The 23,870-nt window shown below is 49.0% G+C and overlaps 1 protein-coding gene across 1 annotated transcript; it reads right to left on the bottom strand.

The window, feature by feature from the left end:
• Positions 1-7,965: 7,965 nt before the first annotated feature.
• On the bottom strand, positions 7,966-17,181 carry LOC147099488 (ferritin, middle subunit-like). Its single transcript, XM_085969200.1, has 3 exons — positions 17,056-17,181; positions 10,878-11,025; positions 7,966-8,078 (listed from the first exon to the last, which is right to left on the bottom strand). The coding sequence occupies exons 1-3, from the start codon at positions 17,140-17,142 to the stop codon at positions 7,966-7,968; spliced, it is 348 nt and encodes a 115-aa protein (XP_085825326.1). The 5' UTR covers positions 17,143-17,181.
• Between the last annotated feature and the right edge of the window lie 6,689 nt (positions 17,182-23,870).

Below are 23,870 nucleotides of genomic sequence, written 5' to 3'. Positions count from 1 at the left end.
CCCGAGTGTCTCGCTCTTGGTGCGGAGGCGATTCTAACACCCTGTCGTCAGTTGATTCATCAGCTTCCAATGCTATTGTTTCTGAGGTAGATGCGACCTGTACATCGGGTTCCTCACCAGGTACGTATGGCCGAGAATTGAAGCTCCTTGTCGGCTTCTCATTGATGTGCTGGAATTGCTTACTCTCAACATCTCTTCGTACATTTGGTCTGAGCAAATCCAGACGAGATCTCAACCTTCGGTTAAAGAACATCATGGCCGGGGCCTGGTTGGTGACTGCATGTGTCGCATTTCTGTAGGCTAACAGGAAATTGTCCACCTTATGCTGCAGTGGAATGTCGTCATCGCACATGGCCTTTACTGCTTTTTTAAAGGTTTGTACGAACCTCTCAGCCAATCCATTTGTGGCTGGATGATACGGGGCGGATGTGTAATGCCTTACCCCATTCCTTTTCATAAATCTTTGAAACTCTTCGGACACAAACTGTGGTCCGTTATCAGAGCAAATCTGCTCTGGCAAGCCGTTCCTGGCAAAAATGGTCCGTAGGACTGCAATAGTTTTCTCCGTGGTGGTGGAGGACATTTTGATCACCTCAGGCCATTTCGAGTGTGCATCCACGGCTATTAAAAACATTGAGTCCATGAATGGACCAGCAAAATCAATATGCACCCATTGCCATGGAGATGAGGGCCACTCCCATGGGTGTAGAGGGGCATGTGGTGGTGCATTTTGGACCTTCTGGCATCCTGAGCAGCTCTTTGTCAGGTCCTCGATTTGCTGATCGATCCCCGGCCACCACACATAAGCTCTAGCAAGGCTTTTCATTTTCACCCCTCCCAGATGACCTTCGTGAAGCTCATTGAGCACTCTCTCCCTTAACTTGGGTGGAATTACCACTCGGGATCCACACATCAAGGTCTCCTGGCATACTGACAGCTGTTCTCTTCTGGATGAGAATGCTGGCAACAGTGAGTCGCCATGTGCTGGCCATCCCTTCACCGTCAAATCATATACCCGAGACAGTGTCGGGTCATTTCGGGTCTCCTTCTCTATACCAGTGTTAGTTACTGGCAAGCATTCAATTATAGTCAAATAAAATATTTCGACAGGATCCACTGCTGGTGCTTCCTCTGCAGTAGGCAGTGGCAGGCGTGATAGCCCATCAGCGTTTCCATGCTGTTTCGTGCCCTTATACTTGATTTCATATTGGTGCGCCCCTAGAAAAAGGGACCATCTTTGTAGCCGTTGCGCAGTCATCACCAGAACGCCCTTCTTTGGATTAAAGATGGAGACAAGTGGTTGGTGGTCAGTCAGCAAGGTGAACTTCTGCCCGTGCAGATAGTGATTGAACTTTTTCACTCCCCACACTAGGCTGAGGGCCTCCCTGTCAATCTGGGCATAGTTACGCTCGGCTGAGGTTAGTGACCGAGACGCAAAGGCTACTGGCCTCTCCGAGCCGTCCGGGAATTTGTGTGACAGCACCGCTCCAATGCCATAGGGTGATGCATCACACGCCAACCGAATTGGTAGTGCTGGGTTGAAATGAGCCAACACCTCTTTTGATGTGATCAATGCTTTGTTCTTCTGGAAAGCTCGTTTAGATTCGTCACTCCACTTCCATGGTACCCCTGTTTGCAGTAGGGTGTTCAGTGGGTGTAGTACGGTAGACAAATTCGGCAAGAACTTATGGTAGTAGTTCACCAGCCCGAGGAACGACCTCAGTTGTGACACATTTTCCGGTGCTGGAGCCTTGACTACTGCCTCAATCTTTTCAGGGGACTTATGTAACCCCTCTTTATCAATAACGTGGCCACAATACGAGATCTGCTTCTGGAAAAACTCGCATTTGTGGCGATTAGCTCGGAGCCCATATTCCTTCAATCTAGTGAGCACCCGCTCCAGGTTGGCGAGGTGATCACTGTCATTTTCGCCCGTGACCAGGATGTCGTCCAAATAACACTGGGTCCCTGGAATCCCTTGCAGGACTTGTTCCATTGACCTTTGCCAAATAGCCGGAGCTGATGCTACCCCGAACACCAGCCGGTTGTATTGGTAGAGACCTTTATGAGTGTTGATCGTGAGGTACTGTTTCGAGGCTTCTTCTACCTCCATTTGCAGGTACGCCTGGGCCAGATCAATCTTAGTGAAGCGTTTCCCTCCAGATAGCGAGGCGAAAATATCTTCAATCCGCGGAAGTGGATATTGTACAGTGTGAAGGACTGGGTTCACTGTCACCTTAAAGTCCCCACAGATGCGAACCTTCTTTGGTTCCCCAGGCGTATTACTCAACGACCTCTTCATTACAGGAACGATGGGCGTAGCCCACTTGCTCCAGTCCACTTTGGACAGTACTCTTGAACGTTCCAAACCTTCCAGCTCTGCTTCGACGGCTGGGCGGATCGCATAAGGTACCGGTCTGGCCTTAAAAAACTTTGGGCTTGCATTTTCCTCTATTTTAATCGTTGCTGTTATGCCTTTTAGTATTCCGAGTCCCTGCTGGAACACTTCTTGTGCGTCAGTTAGCATTTTTGACAGTCGTCCAGGTGTGACGTCGTCATCCTTTTTGGCATCTACAGTCAGTGCTTGTATGGAATGCCAATCTAGCTGTATCTTCCGGATCCATTCACGTCCTAGTAGTGGTGGTCCTCCATCTGGCAATACATATAGGTCCATTTTTGGTGTTTCCTTGCCGTTATATATAACGTTCACCCTTATTTTTCCTTTGGGGTAGACTTTTTGCCCCGTGTACGTCTTCAAGACAATCTTTGTATCTCTCAAGGGTATATGTGAGAATAGCCGCTTGTAGTCCCTTCGGTTTATGACTGTTAGGGCTGATCCTGTGTCCAATTCCATTTTCACCTGGACTCCTGCTATCTTGAGCGTGACCCAGATAGTTTGGTGATCCTCCGTTTTGATCACATTATGTAGTTTCAGACAACCCAGCTCCTTGCTTCTGGAGTCTGTATCACTTTTCTGTTCGTCTGAACTACTCTCCATCACCTTATGTACCTTCTTGTACTTCCCCTGTGGAGATTTCTTGCTGCTGGTTTTCTTTCCCGACCTGCAGACTCTTGCTATGTGTCCTACTTTTCCACACTGTCTGCACACTTTGTCCTTGAACCAGCAATCATTATGGTCGTGTGTTGTTCTGCCGCAGCGTTAGCACTTCACTGTTCCGTATGACATTTCATTTGTGCCATATTCTTGCGGTCTCCGTTGTATCTCTGCAGCGCCCCGTGCGGCTGCTTCGTGTGATACTGCAATGCTGAAAGCCTTGTCCAGCGTAAGATCCTTTTCTGATAGAAGCCGTTTCTGGGTTCCTTCACTTTGAAGCCCACACACAAACTTGTCCCTTAAAGTATCTGCTAGTCCCGTTCCAAATTGGCAGTGTTTCGCTAGCTTGCGCAGTTCCGTTAAATACTCAGCATTACTTTCATCTTTATGCTGGTTCCTTTTGTGAAACTTAAATCTTTCTGCTATCAGCAGCGGTGTGGGGTTTAAGTGGTCCTGTAGGATTGACACTATGTTTTCAAAATCCTTTTCTACTGGCTTCTCTGGGGTTACTAGGTTTCGTAGTAAGCCATACGTTTTTGCACCCATTGAATTCAACAATACCAGCGCTTTCTTGTCATCTGGCACTTCATTCACCTTGCAGTATACTTCTATGCGTTCGACATATGTCGTCCAATCTTCGACTTCATTGTCGAACATTGTGATACTGCCACTCTTCGGCATTTTTGGGTGTGGTTAGACTGGCTAAAAATGGCGTCTCCTGCGCTTTCCTTTCTTCCCCGCTGCGGCTTAAAATGGCATCTCCCGCGCTTTCCTTTCTTCCCCGCTGCGGCTTAAAATGGCGTCTCCCGCGCTGCTGCCAACGCCGCTCTCGGCGGTCCGCGTGGCAAATGGCGACGCCCTGTGGGTTTCTTGCGCTGCTCCTGCGCTGCTGCCAATGCCGCTCTCTGTGGTCCTCGTGGCAATGGCAGCGCCTCGCGTTTTCCTGCGCGCCTCTCTCCCCCGTTGACGCTGCTCGGCCCTTGAACACCGGCTGCGCTCTGCTCTCTTTCACCTCTCTCCCCCCGTTGACGCCGCTCGGTCCTGAACAGCGGCTGCGCCCTGTGCGCTCTGCCCTCTCTCTCTCCCCCGTCGACGCTGCTCGGCCTTTTTCTGTGCCGCTTGGTCGGGCTCTAGCCGCCGCTGTCCGGGAAGGGTCTGCGCAGTACCTGTTGCCAGCCCGTTTCGCTGGACCACCGTGACTGGAAAGCCAAGCCTGGCTCTCGACAGCCTCCCCTGCGATGCTCAAATCTCCACTGGATGACTGGGCGGTTGCCCGTGGTCGACGCCCGTGCTTCTGGACTCGACCTCCTTCCACTGTTCTCCAGGAGCGAATCCCTGGGAGGTGATGCAGTGTTGCAGGTAGGTTCGAATCTGCGTCGTCGCCAATGTTAGATCCGTGTATCTTAATGTTGTGTCCTTCAATAATCAGACAAAAGACTGCAGGGAACGATCAACAGGTGTTTACTGAATGAGGGTTCAAAGCAACTGACTGTACAGATCACTACTCAGGGTTTATATACAGGTGTGGTCACTGCCGGTACTACAGGATACAGGAGCTGTAAAAAGTAGTTCTCCCCCTTAAAGGTACATACATTACAAAGGAGAAGGTTGGCGACCCGTGCATGTCGCCACGACATCGGCAATTGATTCCTGCAGGTCATCGGATTGAGGTGATCTGCAATCCTCTGAGGCATTATTGAAACAGTTTAAAAAAAAAAATTTAGTTTGAAGTATTAATGGGCCAGAAATTCGGGTCCCCACGGGTGAGTACGCGTTGGGTACTCGCGCGTAGGCCCAATGAAAGTGCCGGTTTTGTGCATGCACTGCGCATGCGCGGGAAACCGGAACTTCCGTTCACTTAAAGGAAGGGTTTCACAGGTCGAACGCGTGCGCCGGAGAGGCAGCGCGTACGCCTGGAACTTCCGTTTTTTTCCCAGGTTTCTCCGGGAGGGTAAGTCTCCAGGAGCTACACTTTTAAAAAGCAGTCGCAAGGCCTGCTTTTAACAAGGTAAGTGGTGAATTAAGTAAAATAAAAACATTTTTTCCACAGGTTTATTATTTTTAAATACTTTAAAGAAAGGTAAGTTTATTTTTAGCCCCGAAAGAAACTGTAATTATTTTTTTCAAAAATTTAAATTATTGTTTAAAATAGTTATTTTATGTAATTTATAGTTATTTTAAAAATGTGATTTAAAAAAAATTTATTTGAAGTTTTAGTTATGTTTTGGGGCTGAATTGTATTCATAGATTTGACAGGTTTTCCTGTCAAATCTATGAATAGAGATTCCCTGCTACCATTGGCTCTCCATGGCCCACGTGATCCCAGGGGACGCTTCGAACTAACTGCGCCCCTGGGATATGCAAGCACTGCGCGCTGGCAGTTGGAGGAGGCCCAGGATCGCAATTTCACGGGGGCCCACAGCACAACGGCCGGCGCGCTAGGTAAGTGCAGGTCGGAGGCTTGCACCCGCGGGAAGCCCCCGACCCGAATTTCTGGGCCATTGTGTGTGCGAGGAAATAATGTCCATGTCTGGCCCTGACAAACCTGGGACTATCTGTTTAGTTTCGTGCTCCACCAGATTATGCCTCGACCCATTAGAGCAGCAGGGGAGTTCTTAACTTTTTTTATATTGAAACGATTTATGGCGGTGCTTAAGCAGCTACCGATCCAGATATTGTTAATGGAGAAAATTACTGGGAACACTCAGGGACTTTTAGGTCCAGATTATCCAGTTGGTAACCCATTTGTCTGAAACCGTGATTATAGCTAGAAAATGTAGGCCCTTAATGTGGAGACAGCGGCAACTCTGGGTTTGCCCAATGTCGAGACTGTGGCACACGAGCGCCAGTCAACAGCGCACAAACGTGGGCGAATGGGGCACCCAAGTTAGCTCAGAGGTTTTGAAGAGTAAGTTAAGTCAGGCAGCTGGTGCTGAACGCTGGCATCGTGGTTGACGTAATAAAGACTCACTACGCACTTGGTTGTACATAAAGCAAGGCTTTAATCGACTTGTAACAAAACATGGAGGTCTAGTTAGTAGTCACTAGCTTCCTGTTTCCAGACTGTCTCTGGCCAAGCTGGGCCCACGCTCTAGTATTTATACTCCTCGGGCAGTGCCCTCAGCTGGTCGTTCAGTAGTACTTCCTTGTAGAAGTTTCGATTTATGACAGTGGTTATGTTACTGGACAAGTCGTCCTTAGCGTGCTTGGGCCTAATGATCCAGGTTAGACGTGAGTTCAAATCCCACCACGGCAGCTGGGGAATTTAAATTCAGTTAATCAACTAAATCTGGCATAAAAAGCCAGTATCAGTAATGGTGACCATGAAACTACCGGATTGTCGTAAAAACCCATTTGGTTCACTCATGTCCTTTTAGGGAAGGAAATCTGCCGCCCTTACCCGGTCTGGCCGTTATGTGACTCCAGGCCCACAGCAATGTGGTTGACTCTTAACGGCCCCTCTGAAATGGCCAAGCAAGGCACTCAGTTAAGGGCAATTAGGGATGGGCAATAAATGCTGGCCTTGCCAGCGACGCCCACAACACCTGAATCAATTAAAAAAAAGTACTTCCTGGGTTTGCCCTCAATGGAAGCCCAAGTGGAGCTGCACTGCCACCTAGTGGCTGCTGCCTTGGGACTAGTCATCAGGAACTCTTCTGAAAGGGAGTTCACGTTGTATTCACAGAATCCACAGAATCACAGAAACCCCACAGTGCAGATAGAGGCCATTTCGGCCCATCGAGCCTGCACCGACACATATCCCACCCGATCCCCGTAACCCCTACACCAACACATATCCCACCCTATCCCCGTAACCCCACATATTTAATCCCCCTAACACTAAGGGTCAATTTATCATAGCCAATCAACCTAACCCACACATCTTTGGACTGTGGGAGGAAACCGGAGCACCCGGCGGAAACCCACGCAAACACGGGGAGAATGTGCAAACTCCACACAGACAGTCACCCAAGGCCGGATTCGAACCCGGGTCCCTGGCGCTGTGAGGCAACAGTGCTAACCACTATGCCACCGTACAGGCTGTGCCATCTGTGGTCCAGTGGGTAGCACTCGTGCCTTGAAGAAATATAGATTACAAGCAGATCAAGATGGAACGGATCTGTACCTGGCAGATGCCTTTTAATATTTTATTAATCTTTATAATCTTTTATTACATTATTATATTTATAATGACAGCTGTGGCTCAGTGGGCAGCACTCTCTCGCCTCTGAGTCAGAAGGTTGTGGGTTCAAGTCCCGCTCCAGATACTTGAGCACAAAAATCTAGGCTGAGTCTCCAGTGTGGTACTGAGGGAGTTCTGCACTGTCAGAGGTGCCATCTTTCAGATGAGACATTAAACTGAGGCCCCCGTCTACCCTCTCAGGTGGACGTAAAAGATCCCACGGCCACTATTTCGAAGAAGAACAGGGGAGTTCGTCCTGGGGCCAATATTTACCCCTCAATCAACATGGCTAAAAACAGATCATTTGGTCATTACCACATTGCTGTTTGTGGGAGCTTGCTGTGTGCAATTGGCTGCTGCATTTCCTACATTACAACAGTGACGACACTTCAAAAGTACTTCATTGGTTGTGAAGCGCTTTGGGATGTCCTGAGGTGGTGAAAGGCGCTATAAAAATGCAAGTGTTAACATTAAATATGAATGTAGAAAAACACGACCAAAAGCTGTGATAACATGAATTAAAGCCTGTAGCCAGGAATTTAAAAAAATATATATAGTCAACCTGGACAGGCTTCCAACAACCCACACTGAAGTTTACGCCAGTGCGAGACAGACCAGTAGGGCAAAGGCCGGTATGCCATTTCCCGCTGAAGGAGCAGGATGTGTTTAAAATCGGAGAGCTCAGTGACTGGCCATTTTGTGGAATTGTACTGTTCTTCGTGTGTCTTTACGTGTTAAAATTATTCTCCAGGGGTTGAAAGTCCACCCAGGTGCTACCTTGCTTAAATGGCCACTCTTCACGTAGAACCTCTGGAGGTTTCAACATATAGGACGTGCTATCTTTGGCAACCAGACACGCGAGATGAAGGGGCCTTTGTTTTAGGTGCATATTGAATTGCACACTGATCTTGTAATTAGTTGCTCTTCAGAAATCTGTGAAATAGGCCCTAAACGTTGTACCTTTTATGAGTGAAGAAATCACTAACAAAGGCATTTTTCAGCAAGACTGTGTGGTGCACAGTTCCTTATCTGAGGAAGGATATACTTGCCTTGGAGACGGTGCAACGAAGGTTCACTAGATTGATCCCTGGGATGGGAGGGCTGTCCTATGATGAGACTTTGTGTAGAATGGGCCGATACTCTCTGGAGTTTAGAAGAATGAGAGGTGATTGACATGAATCTTGTCATTCATGTGAAAATGACTTATGTAATAATACTGGGCGGCCTGCTGGTGGCGCTGTCCAGGGAGAGTATAAATACTCGGGCACGGGCCCAGCTTGTGCAGGACATTCCTTAACAGGAACTAGTGAAGGACACAACTAGACCTCCATGTTGTAAAACAGTTGATTAAAGCTTTGTTTAACGCTTAGGCCAAGTGCCTAGTAGTTTTCTTATGTCAGTGATCTCATTGAAACATACTGTACAAGATTCTGAAGGGGATTGACAGGGTAGATGCTGAGAGGCTGTTTCCCCTGGCTGGAGAGTCTAGAACTAGGGGCATAGTCTCAGGATAAGGGGTCGGCCATTTAAGACCAAGTTGAGGGGGAATTTCTTCACTCAGAGGGTTGTGAATCTTTGGAATTTTCTACCCCAGAGGGCTGTGAATGCTGAGTCGTTGAGTATAATCAAGGCTGAGATCGATAGATTTTTGGACTCTAGGGGAATCGAGGGATATGGGGATCGGGCGGGAAAGTGGAGTTGAGGTCGATGATCAGCCATGATCTTATTGAATGGCGGAGCAGGCTCGAGGGGCCGTACGGCCTACTCCTGCTCCTATTTCTTATGTTCTTCTACAAGTCTTAAAATCAGCTATGGGTGAACTCCAACTCACCTCATCCCGCATGCAACATCTTTTAGGATCACGAGCAAGAACCCATCCAGGAGTCCAGTTGGTTTTCAGGAATTACTAAGCTTTAAGTGGACTATTGCTCGATCCTATTATTTCATTTGTAAGTAGGTCTAAAGCAAGCCATTTTAGAATGCATGCACTGGCCCATCCCACAGGCCAACAACCCCTCCCACAAGCCCAGCTGCATTAAGGAGACCTATTAAAAGAACGGTAGCAGAGTGGTTATATTACTGGACTTGTAATTCTGAGGCCTCGACTAATGATCTAGAGACTAGGAGTTCAAATCCCACCATGGCAGCTGGGGAATTTAAATTCAGTTAATTAAATAAATCTGGAATAAAAAGCCAGTATCTGAAATGGTAACCATGAAACTATCGGATTGTTGTAAATATGCATCTGGTTCGCTAATGTCTTTTAGGGAAGGAAATCTGCCGCCCTTACCCGGTCTGGCCTATATGTGACTCCAGACCCGCAGCAATGTGGTTGACTCTTGGCTGCCCTCTGAAATGGCCTAGTGAGACACTCAGTTGTACCAAACCAATACATACTCCCTCCCTAATGGCACTGTGGGAGCACCTTCACCGCATGGACTGCAGCAGTTCAAGAAGGTGGCTCACCACCACCTTCTCAAGGGGCAATTAGGGATGGGCAATAAATGCTGGCCTTGCCAGCGACGCCCACATCCCAGGAACAAAACATTTAAAAAAAATCTCAAGTAAGGATAGCCAACTAGGCACAGATATGGGAAAGGTGAACCTCAGCCTCTCAACCACTTGAGGGCATCTTCACCATAAAAGATTATTTCGATCCTGCAGAACTTGAACAATTATGTGCACAACGATCTCTATAATCCAGTTACAGACAAAGACAGTTAGTGCAACAAGTTTTATTTCAAGTAGTTAGCTCACAGTAATCTGGCACAAAAGTCGGTGTAATTTTGTTAAACCCGGCTACCGACCATAGAGCACATATACCAGAAACGCTGTTTACGGAGGTCACGGTCCATCATCAAAGACCCTACCCACCCCAGCCACAGTCTGTTCGCCCTCCTGCCATCTGGGAGACGCTACAGATGCATTCGCACCCGAACGACCAGATTTAGGAACAGCTTCTTTCCCAGGGCTGTCATCCTACTGAACTCCACAAATAAACTCTAAAGCCTGCACATCTGCCAATGCACTTTATTATGGTTATGTTTATGTTAATGTATTACAAGCCAAATGTATGTTGAATGTTTAAATGTCTTAATCTAAATGTACACTCTTGGGAGCCGCAAGCCTACATTTCGTTGTACTGCACTTGTGCACTAACAATGACAATAAAAGTTGATGATTATTATTATTATTAGTATTAAAGCTATACTTTTCACGGATAAATGGTTTGTGATAGCTGTGATAGAGACACCAATTGATGGACAAGAAGCACTTGTAATATTGAGGCCACATTAACTACAGGAAACTCTCGATTTACCGGCACCTAAATAAACCGGAAATCTCTGTTAACCGGCAAAATTCAGGAGTAGGTTCAGGTAAGTTTTACTTCATATTAGTGGCCGTTCCTGGATCTGTGGCTGTGTAACCGGGGTTCCTGCACTTGTTGCTAAGCAACAGGGACGCTTGGTCTGTGGCCGGAGTTCCTGCACATGTTGCTAAGCAACAGGGAAGCCTGGCTTTGTTGCTGTGTACGGGGCTCTCGTACCTTTTAACTATACCTCTCTGTAATCCGGACTTTTTGATAAACCGGCACCACGTCGGGCCCGTCGGTGCCGGATAATAAAGAGTTTCCTGTACTCTCCTCTAGAGAGAGCATGTCAAACAGGTACTCTCCCATCCCATGCTCAGGAGCTCCCAGACACTTCAATTTGGTGATGAAGTCCCCAAGTTGCTTGATGGCCTTGACCTGCTCATCCAAGTGGTGAGTCTCCAGGAAGTCACACAGCTAGAAGAGAAGGGAAAGGAAAAGTACCTGTGCGCTGTAACCTTCTAATTTAATAAAAAGGGGGCTAGATACCCAAAGTGAGAACACAAGAACATAAGAATTAGGAGCAGGAGTCGGCCACACGGCCCCTCGAGCCTGCTCCGCCATTCAATAAGATCATGGCTGATCTTCGACCTCAACTCCACTTTCCCGCCCGATCCCCATATCCCTTGATTCCCCTAGAATCCAAAAATCTATCGATCTCAGCCTTGAATATACTCAATGACTCAGCATTCACAGCCCTCTGGGGTAGAGAATTCCAATGATTCACAACCCTCTGAGTGAAGAAATTCCTCCTCATCTCAGTCTTAAATGGCCGACCCCTTATCCTGAGACTGTGCCCCCTAGTTCTAAACTCTCCAGCCAGGGGGAAACAACCTCTCAGCATCTACCCTGTCAATCCCCCTCAGAATCTTAAATGTTTCAATGAGATCACCTCTCATTCTTCTAAACTCCAGAGAGTAGAGGCCCATTCTACTCAATCTTTCCTCATAGGACAGCCCTCTCATCCCAGAGATCAGTCTAGTGAACCTTCGTTGCACCGCCTCCAAGGCAAGTATTCAGCAACGCAGCCAATTCTCTGTTCACACCTCTACTTCTAGCTCTTTCAGAATTAGTTTTGTGGTCTGCTGCACAATTAGCTGCTAGGATTAGAAGAGTAGGAGAAGGCCATTCAGCCCCTTGAGCCTGTTCCGCCATTCAATTAGATCATGGCTGATCTGTATCTTAACTCCATCTACCTGCCTTGGTCCCTCAGTACTCTTGCCCAACAATAATCTACTAATCCTATTTTTGAAATTTTCAATTGACCCCCAGCATCGGCATTTTGGGGGAGAGAGTTCCAGATTTCCACTACCCTTTGTGGGAAGAAGTGCTTCCTGACATCACCCCTGAGCGGCCTGGCTCTAATTTTAAGGTTATGCCCCCTTGTTCTGGACTCCCTTACTGGAGGATTCTCCCAATCAAATCCTTTAATCTTAAAACACCTCAAATAGATCATCCCTTAGTCTTCTATACTGAAGGGAATACAAGTCAGATTTGGAAGTTGGAAGAAACTGATCAAAAAGAAAGCGTGGGTGACTGATGCGCTATCAATTACTCATAAAAGACTGAGAGTTAGAAGAGTAACTAAAGGCTTTTATTAACAACAGAATGGAGGTCTGCCTCGCGTGGTCGACCGGTCCAGGATACAAAGGGCTGGGGAGCAGTCACCTTTATACTAGGACCTGTGGGAGGAGTCAGCCGAGGCATGTCCAGGCATGTACACAGTGGAATACAAACAGGACAAACAGGAATACAAACAGTGGTTTACCACATTCACCCCTTGTTTAAAATTGAGTCCGGCGGGGTGAAGTGTATTAAAGGTTAGTGTATTGGAGTCCCTCCGGAGGTCTTGTCTGCCGCTGTGATCGGCGTGGTGACGGCAGGGGTAGTGAAGCTTCCGGCGTCGAGTCCAGCGTAGGCTGTGGCACAGGCGTGTCGTCCTCGTAGATGTCGAGCGGGTCGCGGGGCCCAGGCCTGCCGTCTGCTGGGGCTGGATATCGGATCGTGGGGGGGGGGGTGGTAGTGGGTAGTGGGTTACTGCGGCCCCCGAGGGTGCAAGGTCTCTTATGGAGACTGTGTCCTCCCGCCCGTCCGGGTATGCGATGTAAGCATACTGGGGGTTGGCGTGGAGGAGGTCGACCCTCTCGACCAGGGGGTCCGTTTTATGGGTCCTCACGTGTCTTCTCAGTAGGACCGGCCCTGGGGACGTCAGCCATGGCGGTAGCAATGTCCCCGATGTGGACTTCCTTGGGAAGACAAACATTTTCTCATGAGGGGTGGCGTTAGTGGCAGTGCAGAGCAGTGACCGAATAGAGTGGAGCGCATCGGGGATCACATCCTGCCAGCGGGAGGTTGGAAGGCCCCTAGACTTTAAGGCTAGCAGGACGGCCTTCCAAACTGTCGCATTTTCTCTTTCCACCTGTCCGTTCCCCCGGGGGTTGTAACTGGTGGTCCTGCTTGTGGCAATACCCCTAGTTAGCAGGTACTGACGGAGTTCGTCGCTCATAAACGATGAGCCCCGGTCGCTATGGATATAGCTGGGGAAGCCGAACAGGATGAAGGGGTTGTTCAGACATTTAATGACCGTGGCACTGGTCATGTCCGGGCAGGGGAAGGCGAACGGGAAACGGGAGTACTCATCAATAATATTGAGGAAGTACACATTGCGGTCGGAGGAGGGGAGAGGCCCTTTAAAATCAACACTCAGGCGCTCGAAGGGGCGAGTGGCTTTTATCAGGTGGGCCCTGTCTGGTCTATAAAAGTGCGGTTTGCACTCAGCGCAGACTTGGCAGTTCCTGGTCATGGTCCTGACCTCCTCAATAGAGTAAGGCAGGTTGCGGGCCTTGATGAGGTGGAATAACCTGGTGACCCCCGGGTGGCAGAGGTCATTGTGGAGGGCCCGCAGTCTATCGATCTGCGCGCTGGCGCAGGTGCCACGCGATAGCGCATCCGGGGGTTCATTTAGCTTCCCGGGCCGGTACAAGATCTCGTAGTTGTAGGTGGAAAGTTCGATTCTCCACCTCAAGATCTTGTCATTTTTGATTTTGCCCCTCTGCTTGTTGTTAAACATAAAAGCAACTGAACACTGGTCAGTGAGCAGGGTAAATCGTTTTCCGGCCAGGTAGTGCCTCCAATGACGCACAGCCTCCACAATCGCCTGGGCCTCCTTCTCAACAGCGGAGTGTCTGGTCTCCGGGCCTTGGAGGGTTCGTGAAAAGAAGGCCACGGGTCTCCCCGCCTGATTGAGGGTAGCGGCCAGGGCAAAGTCGGACGCGTCGCTTTCCACCTGGAAGGGGATGGATTCGTCCACTGCGTGCATGGTGGCTTTGGCAATGTCCTCCTTGATACGGTGGAAGGCTAAGCGGGCCTCTGCCGTCAAGGGAAAAGAGGTGGACTTGATCAGCGGACGGGCCTTGTCCGCATAGTAGGGGACCCACTGGGCGTAATAGGAGAAAAACCCTAGGCACCTCTTCAGGGCCTTGAGGCAGTGGGGCAGTGGAAGTTCCATAAGGGGACGCATCCGGTCGGGGTCGGGGCCGATGACTCCGTGTTCCACAACACAGCCAAGGATGGCGAGGCGGTTTGTGCGGAATATGCACTTCTCCTTGTTATATGTCAGGTTTAGGAGTTGGGCGGTGCGGAGGAATTTTTCGAGGTTTGCGTCATGGTCCTGCAAGTCACGGCCGCAGATGGTCACATTGTCCAGATATGGGAAAGTGGCCTGCAACGCATTTTGATCTACCATCCGGTCCATCTCCCTTTGGAAGACGGAGACCCCGTTGGTGACGCCAAAGGGAACCCTAAGGAAGTGATAGAGGCGGCCGTTTGCCTCAAAGGCAGTGTACTGGCGGTCCTCAGGGCGGATGGGGAGCTGGTGGTACGCTGATTTCAGGTCAATGGTCGAGAAGACGCGGTACTGCGCGATCTGGTTGACCATGTCAGCTATACGGGGGAGTGGGTAGGCGTCCAGCAGGGTGTAGCGATTTATTGTCTGGCTGTAGTCGATGACCAGGCGCTGCTTCTCGCCGGTCTTAACGACCACAACCTGGGCTCGCCAGGGGCTGGTGCAGCCCTCAATAATCCCTTCTTTCAGGAGCCGCTCCACTTCGGTTTTAATGAAAACCCTGTCCCCGGCACTGTATCGCCTGCTCTTTGTGGCGATGGGCTTACAGTCGGGGGTGAGGTTAGCAAACAGTGGTGGGGGGGTGACTCTGAGTGTGGAGAGGTTGCACCTGGTGCGCGGCGGGCAATTTGGAAGCTGCTGGCTGCGGACTGTGAGTGGGGGTAGGGGTCCACCATACGCCATCGTAACACTTTTAAGGTGGCACTGAAAATCTAACCCCAGCAGGACGGCAGCGCAGAGGTCAGGCAGGACCAGAAGTTTAAAATGATCGTACACGGTCCCGTCTACTACGAGTGTCACCACGCAGTAGCCGCCGATGTCCGCCGACTGGGACTCGGAAGCCATAGAAATCCGCTGTTGCGCAGGCAGGACTGGGAGAGAGCAACGCCGCACCGTGTCGGGGTGGATGAAGCTCTCCGTGCTCCCAGAGTCAAAAAGGCAGATTGTATCGTGACCATTTACCTTAATGTCCATTGTGGAACTGGCCAGTTGGTGCGGTCTCGCTTGGTCCAGTGTAACGGATGCCAGCGTAGGGGTCGATGTGTCGCTGCGGGTATCAGATGAGGCGGTGTCGGGGGCCTGCTGCGTCCCGGCTGTCGTCCAAGATGGCGGCGTCCATGATCCCCATGTGGCTGGAGGCGTCCAAAATGGCTGCTGTACCGGTGATTCGCACATGGCCGGGGAGGTCCAAGATGGCGGCCCGCATGGCCCACACGCGGCGCTGCTGGGGTTCGGGGTGGCTTTGGCCCTGCAGATGCTAGCGTAGTGTCCCTTCTTCCCGCAGCCCGAGCAGATCGCGTTTTTCGCCGGGCAGCGCGCTCTGGGGTGTTTTGCCTGGCCACAGAAGTAACATTTCTGGCCTTGGGGCACTGCTGTCTGGCCTTGGGACACTGCTGCGGTAGTTGGGCCGTTGTTGGGGTGTGGCTGGGGTGGCACGGTGCTATGGGGCGGTCCTACCGTGTCCCAGGCTGTCATTCCCCGCGGCGTCCACGGTGCAGAGGAGTAGGCATCCATGCCCTGGTAGGCTGCATCCAACGATAGTGCGAGTTCAGAGGCCTTGTTGAGGTCGAGGTTACTCTGCTCCAACAGTCGCTGTCGGGTGTAATTGGATCTGTGGCCCGCTACAAAAGCGTCCCGGATAAGTTCCTCTGTGTACACGGCGGCCTTTACATCCTTACAACCACAGGCCCGGCCAAGCACAGACAGTGCCTGAAGGTATTCCACGGTCGATTCCCCAGGTTGTTGTTTACGACTCCCCAGGAGGTGCCTGGCGTACACTTCGTTCACTGGGCGCGTGTACTGGTCCTTGAGGAGCTTGATAGCGTCCGCGTACGAGGTCGCGTCTTGGATGACCAAGTACACTCGGTGGTTCACTTTGGAGGTCAGGACATCCAGTTTGTCCTCGTCCGATTTGATTGCTTCGGAGGCGGTCAGGAATTTTTCGAAACACTTAAGCCAGTGAGTAAACTTGGTGGATGAGTCCGCCTCCCGATGATCTAAGTCCAGGCATGCTGGTGTGAGGATCTTCTCCATTATAAAAATGTTGTTAATAAAATTGATGCGCTATCAATTACTCATAAAAGACTGAGAGTTAGAAGAGTAACTAAAGGCTTTTATTAACAACAGAATGGAGGTCTGCCTCGCGTGGTCGACCGGTCCAGGATACAAAGGGCTGGGGAGCAGTCACCTTTATACTAGGACCTGTGGGAGGAGTCAGCCGAGGCATGTCCAGGCATGTACACAGTGGAATACAAACAGGACAAACAGGAATACAAACAGTGGTTTACCACAGTGACTGTACTGACTAGCCAATGATTCCAGCTCTGACCAATTGCTAACTGACGTAATAAAACTCACTACACACTTGGTTTGAGCATAAAGCAAGGCTTTAATCAACTTGTTTCAGAACATGGAAGTCTAGTTGTATTTCACTAGTTCCTTGTCTTTACAAAATGTCCCTGGCAAGTTGGGGCCCACGCCCGAGTATTTATACTCCTTGGACGGCGCCACCAGCTGGCCGTCCAGCGTTATTTCATAAGTAGTTTCTTGATGATGAGATTTATAACACTAACCTATTGTCAATTTGAAGCATCTACAGGCAGATGTGTAGATCCAAGAATTGTGGATCTGCTCCGCATCGTGTGCAGTTCTCGGAGTGTGCGGAGCAGGCTCGAGGGGCCGAATGGCCTACTCCTGCTCCTATCTTCTATGTTCTGTTGGGTCTTAAGACCCAGAGGCACCAACCCAACAGCTCACGTTCAGCCACGTGTGGTACTAGTCCCTTCACTTCAAAAACCGCTGCCTAATTAGGATACAAAGCTCACGTGAGGGTCCATCTGGGTGCTGGCGAGTTGGAGTCGATCCAGCAGTCTCTGGTTCACGTTCTTCTCCTGCTCCAGGGCAACCTGCATTGCCTGTAGACCATCGCTCCACTCATCCCTCTCTGGTTTCTAAAGGTTTAAGACATACAGGTGATTGAATTGTCCAAGGTTCAGTCAGCTATGTTCAGGAATGTTTTGTTTATGTCCACAATTCAGAACAACTAGCTTAGGTTACATCCCTTTTGTATTTTCAGACAGATGAAAGAACAGCGAGTGAACATGTCCATTAATTGTTTACGGAGAGGGATGGACTCATCTGTGTGCGATGTGGAACATATACGAACATACGAATTAGGAGCAGGAGTCGGCCACTCGGCCCCTCGAGCCTGCTCCGACATTCAATAAGATCATGGCTGATCCGATTACTCCACATTCCCACCTACCCCCAATAACCTTTCACCCCCTTGCTTATCAAGAATCTATCTACCTCTGCCTTAAAAATATTCAAAGACTCCGCTTCCACCGCACTCTGAGGAAGAGAGTTCCAAAGATTCACAACCCTCTGTGAGAAAAAAATTCTCCTCATCTCTGTCTTAAATGGGCGACCCCTTACTTTTAAACAGTGACCCCTAGTTCTAGATTCTCCCACAAGAGGAAACATCCTCTCCACATCCACCCTGTCCAGACCCCTCAGGATCTTATATGTTTCAGTCAAGTCACCTCTTACTCTTCTAAACTCCAGCGGACACAAGCCTAGCCTGTCCAAACTTTCCTCATAAGACAACACGCCCATTCCATGTGTTTCACCTCAGCCTGTTTGATCTTCAATCACACCAACCAAAAGTGGCAATCTCCTGAGTTCTTGCCTTGACAGAACTCTACTGACGGATTAACAGTGAACAAAGAACTAATTTCTCTTCTCGTCCCAACCCCACACTTTTCTTCAGAAACATAGCGAGCTAAAGCTAAAATCCGCCATTTTCCACAGGACCACTTCCCCAATCCCAACCTTCACATCCCGCAGGAGGGTGCGGCCTCCACGCTGATTCTGGAATCCCACCACCTTCCCGGCACGTTCCCGCTTCTCCTGGGACTGATCTTTGGAGAACCCGGGAGAAGTTGTCGAGGGCGACATCGTCCCGGTCAAAGTACGGCATCTGAAAAAGAGGGAGTGCGGCGAAGGTTCACCAGACTGATTCCTGGGATGGCAGGACTGTCGTATGAGGAGAGATTGGGTCGACTAGGCCTGTATTCACTAGAGTTTAGAAGAATGAGGGGATCTTGTGGAAATGTATAAAATTCTGACAGGGAGGATGTTTCCCCTGGCTGGGGGGGCTAGAACGAGAGGTCACAGTCTCAGGATACGGGGTAGGACATTTAGGACATGGATGAGGAGAAATTTCTTCACTCAGAGGGTGGTGAACCTGTGGAATTCTCCACCACAGAAGGCTGTGGAGGCCAAGTCACTGAATATATTTAAGAAGGAGATAGATAGATTTCTAGGCACAAAAGGCATCAAGGGGTATGGGGAGAGAGCGGGAATATGTTATTGAGATAGAGGATCAGCCATGATCATATTGAATGGCGGAGCAGGCTCAAAGGGCCGAATGGCCTACTCCTGCTCAGCAGGGGAGCAGGGGGAGTTCTCCCCGGTGTCCTGAGGCCAATATTTATCCATCAATCAACATCACTAAAAACAGATTACCTGGTCACTATCACATTGCAGTTTGTGGGAGCTTGCTGTGCGCAAATTGGCTGCCGCGTTTCCCACATTACAACAGTGACTCCACTTCAAAAAGTACTTCATTGGCTGTGAAGTCCTGTGGTTGTGAAAGGCGCTATAGAAATGCAAGTCTTTCTGTTTCCTCGTGGCCGGCACAAACGGTCAAGAAAGGTCTGGCCTTCGCCTGAGGCTTTGCAAGGCCCTGATGCAAGCTGCTGCACCGTCCTAGGCAAGGTTTCTGCCGCACTTCCAGCAAAGGCAGGAAGACCAAAGAATAAATTTAGGGCCAAGGCAACTGAGCTCCTTTCTCAAGATTTCCCTGGCAGTGAGATCAACGCTTTGAAAAGAAGCTGAAGAGGCTGCGATGCTTCCTCTAAAAACACTTACTGTGTTTGAAAATAGGAAGTGACTTAGAGCCCCTTTGCAGCTGTGTCCACTCTAAATAATGAGCAGAGTTGTCAGAAGCGTGGTTAATGAGGTCAATGATGATGAGCTGTTTTCTCTTGAAATGGAACTGAGGGGAAGTACGGTGTCATCCATCAGCTTTCGACAGTAAATATTCCCACCGATGACAGTGCTCGCTTTCGGTAGCTAAGACTTGTTTGCATCTCAGAGTGAAACACTGTGTAAAACCGTTGTAAGCACTCTTGTGTCTCGTTTGGGTTTTATTTTTGCTTATCAACGTAAGAACATAAGAAATAGGAGCAGGAGTAGGCCATTCGGCCCCTCGAGCCCGCTCCACCATTCAATAAGATCGTGGCTGATCATCGACCTCATCTCCACTTTCCCACCCGATCTCCATATCACTTGATTCCCCGAGAGTCCAAAAATCTATCGATCTCAGCCTTGAATATACTCAAAGACTCAGCATTCACAGCCCTCTGGGGCAGAAAATTCCAAAGATTCACAACCCTCTGTTAAGTATGTGTATTGTATTGAACAATTAACACAAAGACTTAAACGTATAACTCAAACAGGTCTTTACTGGTTGGAGGTAGGGACTATGCGTAGGTCTTTACTTCATGCCCACAGGCAGGAACTGAGGGGAGATCAGTACCCACAGTACTATTTATACCCCTATGGCCAGGAGTGGTACTGCGTATCACTACGCCCTACAAGTAGTGCAGTCCTGTCCATAGGTTCAAAGTAGCACACATATTACATACACAACATTCCTCCCTTCCTAGCTTTACAGTCATCTCCCCATTTAACATAACGTAATAACATATATACATATATAACTTCAGGTTTACATAACAGAATAACATAGATACATAGATAACTTCATGTCAAAACAGATCACAGATTCAGTCTCTGCGGAAAACAGTTCACAGATTCAATCTCTGTGGTGTAGTCGGTTCACGTTGCTGGAGTGACTCATTCAATAGTCCTTCCATGGATTTAACAGTTTGAACTTCCGAACTGAATTGGCTCCGTTCGGAGGGACCACGTGTGTGATCTGGTAGAGGTAATAATGGTTCAGATGGGTCATCTTCTGTTTCGACTTTTCCTTTTCTGCTTCTTGGAGACTCTCTGGGCTCCACTGTCAGCTGCATGCGCAGTTCCTCCTTCTCTTCCTCCTTTTTCCGTAGTAGAGCCACCTTCTCCCGATGTTCCGTAGACTTTCGGTGCTCCTCCATGATTTCTGTATGGTGGGAGTCGAAGTTACAAGTTGGGCAGGACAGGACATAGTAATATTCGGTGTCGTCCTGATCTAGGCCAGCGAGAGGGTCTTCTATTTCCTCCATACCCAGCTGGGCGTTAGCCAGCTTTTGTTCCAAGTCCAGACATCTTTCCTGAAGAGACTTCTTCATGCGTACCTCTTCATCCAGCTTTTTCTGGGCTTTCAGCAAGTCGTTTACTAATGACCTCATTTGAGATTTTACTACTTCAACTTCTTTTGGAGATTGATTGATCGGACTATTCAATCCCTCTACCGGAGCAGCTGTTTCAGCGGTCTGTTGTTCTACGTTGACGTGAGTCAGCGTACTTTTGGCATCCAAGGGCTGCTCTGTTGCAGTCATCTCAGTCTGTGTTGCCACCTCAGCTCTTCCAATAACCTTTGAGAGCTCCGAACCCCTTTCGTTTGAATATTGAAGTTCGTGTTCAAGTTTTTCCCATTTCAGAGTCCTGTCCTTCAGCATATGCAGGAGTTGGCTGACCGTTAACTCCTCTGACATCAGACGTTTTGTGTGCTCCTGCTCCATTTTCTCCATCAGCTGCTTCTGTTGTCTTTCCAGATTCTCCAACTCTATATCAAAGAACTCTTTCGTTGCATTCAACTCTTGCTCAAAACGGCGAAGCATTTGTTCTAATTGCTGTTGTAGTTTGAAATGGAGTTGAGTTCGAGCCCGGTGTCCCTCAGAAATGGGCACATCAGTAGACTTGCCAGACTCAGAATCCACAGTTAAACTATGTTGTTGTTGCTCAGTGGAATTCTGTGCTGAAACTTTGTCTTTTGCACCTGAGTTGGGCTTACCATCATCCGTTCCAGAGTCTGGGCCGACTATCTTCACCGAGTTCTCACTCGTTATTGTTTGTAGGAAATGCCAGTCCATATTCATTTTCCTAATCCACTCCCGTCCTAGTAGTGGAGAACCTCCTTCAGATATCACATATAAGTCCATTATTTGACTGTCTTCACCCTTGTGGACCACTGCAACCTCTATTTTCCCGATGGGGTACACTCTTTGCCCCGTGTATGTTTTCAATATAATCCCCGTATCCTGTAGGGGAATATGTTGGAATAACTTTCCGTAATCTTTCTTATTTATGACCGTCAATGCCGATCCAGTGTCCAATTCCAGTTTTACTTGGACTCCTTCTATCTGAAGAGTGACCCAAATTGTCTGGAGGTCTGCACCCTTACCAGCGTTGAGTACTCTTAAGCTAGCCAGTTCATTACAGCTTAAGCTAGCCAGTTCATTACTGCTAGCGTCTGAATCGGACTCCTGTTCGGTCACCTTGTGTACCTTTGCGTATTTTCCTTGCGGTGACTTCTTGTTGCTGGTCTTCTTCCCTGACCTGCATACTCTAGCTATATGTCCAAGCCTACCACAAGTTCTACATTCTTGGTTTTTAAACCAACACTGGTTCTGATCATGCGTTGTCTTTCCACAACGATAACATTTGCCAGAACTCACACCCAATTTGTATGCACTGAGCTCCGGTGACCATAGCTGCATTACTGCCGTGCCTCTCGCTGCGGCTTCGTGTGCTGCTGCCATAGTGACCGCCTTCTCAAGCGTCAGCTCATTCTCCTCGAGCAGTCGCTTTTGTGTATCCTGTTTAAATAAACCACACACAAATTTGTCTCGTAGTGCATCTGTCAGTCCCGTTCCAAACTGGCAATATTTCGCTAATTTACGCAATTCCAGCAAATATTCAGCATTGCTTTCATGCTGTAGCTGCCTTCTGTCGTAAAATTTAAATCGTTCCGCTAGCATCAGCGGCGTGGGGTTTAGATGATCTTTCAGGACAGTAACAATCTCATCGAACGTCTTATCCGCCGGTTCATCTGGTGATAACAGGTGTTTCAATTGCCCGTATGTCTTCGCACCCATTAAATTTAATAATGTTAGAGCTTTATCTTGGTCACGAATTTTATTGGCCTTACAATAATTTTTTACTCTTTCAACATATATGGCCCAATCTTCGAGGTCACTATCAAAGGTGCTAATATTCCCGTGTTTAGGCATTGTAGATTTGCAATTTCTCAGATTTTATTTTCTTTACTTGTTATCAAAGATGGCGGCTTCCCGCTCTTGCCGTCGTCCTCCGCCCACAAAATGGCGGTTTTCCCGCGCTTGGCGGTCTTCACCCGTCCCCCGACGCCGTCTCCCTTCAGCCCCCGAGTGCGGCCCTTATCTTCGCCGCGATCGCCCGAGTGCGGCCCTTATCAGCGGATGCGATCGCTGGATCGCGAAGTGGCTCCCGACCGAAGCGGCTCTTGCTCGCTCCCGCCCGGGCTCTGGCTTACCCGCTCGCGCGTTTCACCGCGGCTCTTATCAGGGATTGCGATCGCCCTTATCTTCTCCAACTTCCCCAGCCCTGTCTTTGCAGCCAACGCTGCACGGCTTACCCCACCACCTAGGTTGAACAAGGAAACTGCAGAAAGACTTCTGTCAGTCGCTGGAAGCTGTCAGGATGGCTGCTGCACTCCAGTGCTCAGTCGCTGATGGAGGCTTCAGAGTCCTAAAGCCTGTCGCTTCTAGTGGGGTGGTGATGTTTGAAACCTCTCTTCAACTGCTGCAGGGTAAGAACCTGACTCGTCGCCAGTGTTAAGTATGTGTATTGTATTGAACAATTAACACAAAGACTTAAACGTATAACTCAAACAGGTCTTTACTGGTTGGAGGTAGGGACTATACGTAGGTCTTTACTTCATGCCCACAGGCGGGAACTGAGGGGAGATCAGTACCCACAGTACTATTTATACCCCTATGGCCAGGAGTGGTACTGCGTATCATTACGCCCTACAAGTAGTGCAGTCCTGTCCATAGGTTCAAAGTAGCACACATATTACATACACAACACCCTCAGTGAAGAAATTCCTCCTCATCTCGGTCTTAAATGGCCGACCCCTTATCCTGAGACTATGCCCCCTAGTTCTAGACACTCCAGCCAGGGGAAACAACCTCTCAGCATCTACCTTGTCAATCCCCCTCAGAATCTCGTATGTTTCAATGAGATCACCCCCCATTCTTCTAAACTCCAGAGAGTATCGGCCCATTCTACACAATCTCTCATCATAGGACAGCCCTCTCATCCCAGGAATCAATCTAGTGAACCTTCGTTGCACCGCCTCCAAGGCAAGTATATCCTTCCTCAGATAAGGAGACCAAAACTGTGCACAGTACTCCAGGTGTGGTCTCACCAAGGCCCTGTACAATTGTAGCAAGACTTCCTTACTCTTATACTCCAACCCCTTTGCAATAAAGGCCAACATGCCATTTGCCTTCCTTATTGCTTGCTGTACCTGCATGCTAGCTTTCTGTGTTTCTTGCACGAGGACACCCAAATCTCTCTGAGCACCAACATTTGAAAGTTTCTCACCATTTAAAAAGAATGGGATGTTACAACAACAACTTGCATT

Source organism: Somniosus microcephalus, chromosome 28 (genome assembly GCF_052327205.1).
Source record: "Somniosus microcephalus isolate GS21.2 chromosome 28, FLI_Smic_1.0, whole genome shotgun sequence".
Taxonomy (NCBI): Eukaryota; Metazoa; Chordata; class Chondrichthyes; order Squaliformes; family Somniosidae; genus Somniosus; species Somniosus microcephalus.
The sequence above is the reverse complement of the archived record's forward strand: the minus strand, read 5'-3'. Positions and strand labels throughout refer to the sequence as shown.